This window comes from Triticum urartu, chromosome 1 (genome assembly GCF_003073215.2).
Source record: "Triticum urartu cultivar G1812 chromosome 1, Tu2.1, whole genome shotgun sequence".
Classification (NCBI taxonomy): domain Eukaryota; kingdom Viridiplantae; phylum Streptophyta; class Magnoliopsida; order Poales; family Poaceae; genus Triticum; species Triticum urartu.
In genome coordinates, this window is record NC_053022.1 from 563,921,216 (window position 1) to 563,927,500 (window position 6,285).

A 6,285-nucleotide genomic window follows, 5' to 3' on the forward strand; every position below is an offset into this window, starting at 1 on the left:
CACATGGTACGGGCTATACCATCTCTGACCGACAAACCAACCAGCGCACAAAAAAAAGACTGCACCGACAATGAATCTAGATCGACCATCTGGATCTTGCATCGTATCGACACCTACACAGATCTCATTTGAAAACGAGCATATCATAACTTGGCAAAACACGTTTACCTGCTTTTGAGAATTTTGAAAAAACTTCATGAATTCCAAAAAAATGTTGTGGGGTTTTAAATTTATTATGTATTAAAAAATAATTTCACCATAATTAAAAAAATCAAAATCTAAAATTTGATAAAATATTTACAGACTTTAATCAAGAAAATTAAGAAAAAAGAAAGGGAGAGAAAACCAACCTTTTTCATTTTTTTATCGGATGTCCCCGAAGGGACCAACCTTTTTCATTTTTAGGCGAGAGAGAAAAAAACCAACTAGGCTTAAAGGGAGTGCCGTTCTGACCGTGGGCTGGGCCTTGCTAGCGGGGCGGCGGGCCACATTCGCTCGTCGTGGGCTGGGCCTTGCTAGCGGGGCGGCGGGCCACATTCGTCGTTGATGACCCCCCATGACCTTACTTGTATCCCACAACTGTGGTATTCGATTAATAGCTTGGATGGTGATCCTAAAAAAGAAAGAGAAGAAACCAGAGAAGAAATAGAACGGACGACATTTTGGCTCCCCATCGGACGGATCGGAGTTGGCGAGCGACGGAGGAACCCTAACCTATATCAGAGAAGAAGAACAGCTGCGCGCCCCGAGAAGCCGAGGTGTTCGCGAGCTGCCCATACGTGCTATTCGCAGGCGACTACCGATGGCGGCGCTTCGAGTCACGGCGAGGAGGCTCGTCGGCGGTGGCCAGACGCCGGTGGTGGCTGTGGACAAGGTGCAACGCCGGCTCTTCCCGAGGCTCTCCCAGGTCGACCGGGCTAGGTCCACCACATCCTCCGCTGCTGCGGCGGCCAAGGTACTTTACCCCCGTCGGCTCACCAATTTCATATCTTTTTTGTGCGATTGCTTCTGCAACCTGGACTAGCATATGTTGTGCTAATAGCTCGTTCGATAATCCAACTCCATGTTTCGCCAAACAGCAAGGGCATCTCAAAATTGAATCCAGATCTTGTGTTTCCTCAAGAAAAGGGAAAAAAATAACAATTATTTTCGACCTGGCAAGATGCATTATCAATCAGAGGACCGAATAGCAAAACCCCGTTTCTAAATTCTTTGATCCATGGACCAGCCAGTACTACTATTTTTCCATTGCATGATCATTTATGTAGGCAACTCATCTTATGCTCTACTGCAGTCTGCAAAGCAGGGCCGTGAAGATCGGGAGAAACTCCTGAGAGAGATCCATAACATGAGAGAGGAGCTGTACGATAAGGTTTCGCACGCGGAAAGGACCTACGATATCCCTGGCAGGGCAGGCAAACATATCCGTCGGCTGCGCGAGGAGCTCGCCGTGCAAGTGGATCCTAGACCCGGGGACAGCACATGGTATGTATAATCATCTTCTATTTACAAGATTTTTGTGGGGTTAACAAGTTATCTCATCTGAACCCAACCTGTAGGCGCAAGATGCGCTGGTAAGATCGTTGAATTGGATCCAGATGAAAAGCTGTGGATCCAGAAGAAAAGAGGGGAGGCGCGCAAGCAAAGTGAAACAAAATGAGTGAGAGCCATGTTTATGAATGGCACAGGTCCAACAAGTGGTTGTTAGTGTGTTCTTACATGGACGATCATCGATCGCTTTGTATGACCGATCTAGCTGGTTGGTACCAAGTTGTCTAGATGTTATGCTATATCTATTTTAGTGTCTCCCGTTTCTATGTTTGTTGAAGATATTGAAATAAGGAGTTCACAGCTCCTGCTGATGTTGCTGCTTAAAGGCTGACATGTAAAAAAAGTTAAGCTGTAGTAGAAGCATCTTCTGGGGACTAAGATATGTTGTGCTAATTGCTCGTTCGATAATCCAACTCCAATATTCGCCAAACAGCCAAGGCATCTCAAAATTGAATCCAGATCTTGTTTTTCCTCAAGAAAAAGGAAAAAAAATAACAATTATTTTCGACCTGGCAAGATGCATTATCAATCAGAGGACCGAATAGCGAAACCCCGTTTCTAAATTCTTTGATCCATGGACCAGCCAGTACTACTATTTTTCCATTGCATGATCATTTATGTAGGAACTCATCTTATGCTCTACTGCAGTCTGCAAAGCAGGGCCGTGAAGATCGGGAGAAACTCCTGAGAGAGATCCATAACATGAGAGAGGAGCTGTACGATAAGGTTTCGCACGCGGAAAGGACCTACGATATCCCTGGCAGGGCAGGCAAACATATCAGTCAGCTGCGCGAGGAGCTCGCCGTGCAAGTGGATCCTAGACCCGGGGACAGCACATGGTATGTATAATCATCTTCTATTTACAAGATTTTTGTGGGGTTAACAAGTTATCTCATCTGAACCCAACCTGTAGGCGCATGATGCGAGTGCTAAATCCACTTGATCGTTGTATGGGATTTGTGACTTTGACCTTCAGCTTGTATGTGCTCATGGGCATGGCCGCTGGTAGGATCGTTGAATTGCATCCAGATGAAAAGCAATGGATCAAGAAGAAAAGAGGGGAGGCGCGCAAGCAAAGTGAAACAAAATGATTGAGGGCCATGGTTATGAACGGCACAGGTCCAATAAAAGGTTGTTAGTGTGCGAAAAATGCTAGTAATGGAGGCCGCGCTACAGGCAGGCACACACATGCAAAGCACCTGGGCATCTTACACACATCTGACATGTACGCACAACATCGGTCGCTGTAGAACTCCTGATCCATGCGTGTGGAGACTTTACGTACCTGTGCATGCATGCTGTGGACGATTAATTGTTGGCCAGCGTCATTTCCCATGTTTCAGAAACATAAATGATGTTGCAAAATTCTAAGACTTGCGGTGTGTGGAACTATGGTTGGCTCTCGATGTGACGAATCATGAGGTGTAGATTGGCCGGATGATTCTAATCATTTCCCATAAGGGTGATATGAGCAGTGGCGTAGCCAACGGTAGGCCGGCCGGGCCATGGCACACCCAGAAGTTCTATACTTCCATAAACACCTAACTGGCCCATCATCTGATGTGAGCACACCCAGAAGTTCTGAGTAGAATTGTTTTTCCAAATGCTTGGTTAACGAATTTTTTTCAAAAAATTGCGTAAAATGTTTTTTGTAATACATTTATTTATAATATTTGGAAGTATAAGTAAAAGTGCTTTTCTTTTGACATACTAACTTATGGGCTTTGCGGCCCATAAGGGTGATATGTGGCGTAGCCAACAGTAGGCCGGTCGGGCCATGGCACACCCAGAAGTTATATACTTCCATAAACACCTAACCGGCCCAGCATCTCACGTGAGCAGCCCAGAAACATCCAGCCGGCTCCGCATGGGAGGAGACCTGGACCAGGCCCGCAAAGGCTATATCTCGCTTATCGCGAGCCCGAAGTACGACTCGCCTGAAGCATCTAAAGTAATGGGCCGACCCATTAGCTTATACCGAAAACAAATAAAGTAGAGAAAAGGGTGGCGCATGGGAATCAAACCCAGGATCGTTCAGTTGCAGCGCATTGCCGCTAGCTACCGCGCCATCGTCCGGTTCGCGTTAAGGTAGTATGTCACGACCTAGTTGAAGAAGAGAGGGCCGGTCTTTCATTGTTTTTTATTGTTTTTATTGGTTTTTCTTCGTTTCTTTCTCGATTCTTACTATTTTTTCTTGGTTTTCTGTGTTTCTTTTTTGTTTTTCACAACCTTTTCTATTTATTTTGTTTTTATTCATTTTCTTTGGTTTTCTTTTTTTCTTTTGTCATTTTTCATTGGTTTTCTTTTATTTTGTCTTGAGTTTTCATTGTTTTTCTAAACACATTTTTGGTATATATCTAATGTATTCTTCTAATACACGTTTAATAATTTTCAAATACAAGATTAAAAAAATTATATACACATTCAACATTTTTTTAATGCATGATTAACATTTTTCAAATACCAGATTAACATTTTTTTGAATGCATGAGCAACTTTTTTTTTTCTGTAAAAACCTTGTTTTTTAAAATTCTTGATTGAAAATTTTCAAATACAAGCTTAACATTTTTAATACATGGTCAATATTTTTTCTATAAACACTTAACATTTTTTTCAAATGCTTGATTAACATTTTTCAAATACAGCTTTATAATTTTTTGAATACATGGTCAACAGTTTTTCTATACATGTTTAACATTTTTCAAATGCTTAATTGACATTTTCTGAAGATATGGTCAACATTTTCTGAGTAGAATATTTTTTTTCAAATGCTTGGATTGTCATTTTCTAAATACATTTTTTTCTGTATACATGTGAAACATTTCCTGTATATGCATTTAACATTTTTCAAATGCTTGGTTAACAAAATTTTTCCAAAAAAATTACATAAATGGTTTTTTTGTAATATATTTATTTATAATATTTGGAAGTATAAGTAAAAGTGTTTTTTTGTAAAAGGCATGTGCATAGTGTTCAAAACGGCATATGCATACGGCATGCAGATAATGCGGGCTCGCTCCGCGAGCCAAGGCCGCACCATCTCTGATCGACAAACAAGAAACCGCAACACGTCAAGGCTGCACCGATAATGAATCTAGATTCTAGATCGACCATTTGGATCCTGCATCATACCGATACCTACATAGATCTCATTTGAAAACTGGCATAGCATAACTTGGGAAAATATGTTTACCTGTTTTTGAGAAATTTGAAAAAGTTCATGAATTAAAAAATATCGTGGGATTTTTTATTTTAAAATACGTTCAAAATAATTTAAAAACATGGAATAAAAATTTCACGAATTGTATAAAATGTTTACAGACTTTAATCACGAAATTAAGAAAAAAAAGAAAAGGAGAGAAAACCCAACTTTTTTTTGAGCGAAATCTATATCCTTTATTGAACGTTCAAAGACATGGAAATACAGATGATATCAGGCAAAGAAGAAAGCCACATGTGGCATCCGGGAGAGAGGGATGCAGCAGCCTTAGCTAAGGCATGAGCCTCTCCATTATGGGTTCTACTCTTATGAATAAACTTAACATCACTAAAAGCCTTCCGCTGGTGCTTGATATCTTGTAGGATTGGATAGAATTTGCATGGGGAGTCATGAGCTATCCTTGTCACCACTTCAAGACAGTCTGAAGCCACACACACGGACTGCACGTGGAGGTCTGTGGCGAGGGCTAGTGCCTCGCTACATGCCTGCGCCTCAAGAGTTGCCGGGTCGAGAAGGCCTTCGAGAATGATAGCAGAAGCCCCTAGGTAGTTGCCATGCTTGTCTCGACAAACCACTGCTGAAGCACCTTTGTCCCCGATTTTAGAGAAGCCCCCGTCCGCATTTATCTTGGCTTCGTGAGCTTCCGGCGGTAACCATGAAGGCTGTACGGGCTGCCTCGCTACTACCCGAGGGCTTACATGCAGGTCCTTTTTCCTTGCATGCAGGCCCCTGGACGCTGCAAGCAGGTCCCTGGTCCGAGCCCCCCTCTCTGGGATTTGCTCCAGCTCCGCCATAAACTTGTTTATGAAAACATGAGTGCTCAGGGGGCTCTGGAACTGGCCGTCATGGATAGCCCGGCGTCGCGCCCACCAGATCGCCCACATTGTGACCAGCACACGAGCGAGAGCCGCCGTTGGTAGGGTATCCACTGGCCAAAACATCCACAACTTTGCATCGTCCGTTCGGTTGGAGATGATGGTGTCAGTGATTTCTTCATCCTCAAGTGCCCAAACACAGGGCGTCATATGGCAGTCAAAGAGAGAATGGCGCCATGTATCGACGGCCGCATGACATAGCGAGCATTCAGCAGAGTCGACCATGCTCCGGTGCTTGCGAACGGCCCCTGTAGGTATAGAAGTTTTCGCTAGTCTCCAAGCAAAGACCCGCACCTTGGATGGGACCTGTACTCCCCATAGCTTTACCCATGAGCGACTGTCTGCTTTGCCATTAGAATGCCCATCATTATGCTCAAGCCAATCTGTACGCTGCTGTTTTGTCGAGGCAAGTAGCCTATAAGCTGAGCTTACTGTAAATATCCCCTTGCGATCGTAATGCCATGACCAAAATTCCTCTCGTATCCTGCTACTGAGAGGGATGTTGAGGATTGCCTCTATATCCATCGCGTACAAATGTTCCTGGAGTATAGTGCGATTCCATGTGAAGGTGATAGGATTTATTAGTTCTGAGACCAGTTGAGGTGGATCAACTGATTTTGGACATACCGGCCGCAGTTT

At 43.4% G+C, this 6,285-nt stretch overlaps 1 protein-coding gene across 1 annotated transcript; it reads left to right on the plus strand.

Annotated features, from left to right (window-relative positions):
* The first annotated feature begins 699 nt into the window (after positions 1-699).
* On the plus strand, positions 700-2,642 carry LOC125533172. Its single transcript, XM_048696922.1, has 6 exons — positions 700-736; positions 793-955; positions 1,295-1,485; positions 1,560-1,574; positions 2,175-2,390; positions 2,528-2,642. Exons 2-6 carry the CDS (start codon positions 803-805, stop codon positions 2,640-2,642), a joined length of 690 nt encoding a protein of 229 aa, XP_048552879.1. The 5' UTR covers positions 700-736; positions 793-802.
* The last annotated feature ends 3,643 nt before the right edge of the window (positions 2,643-6,285 follow it).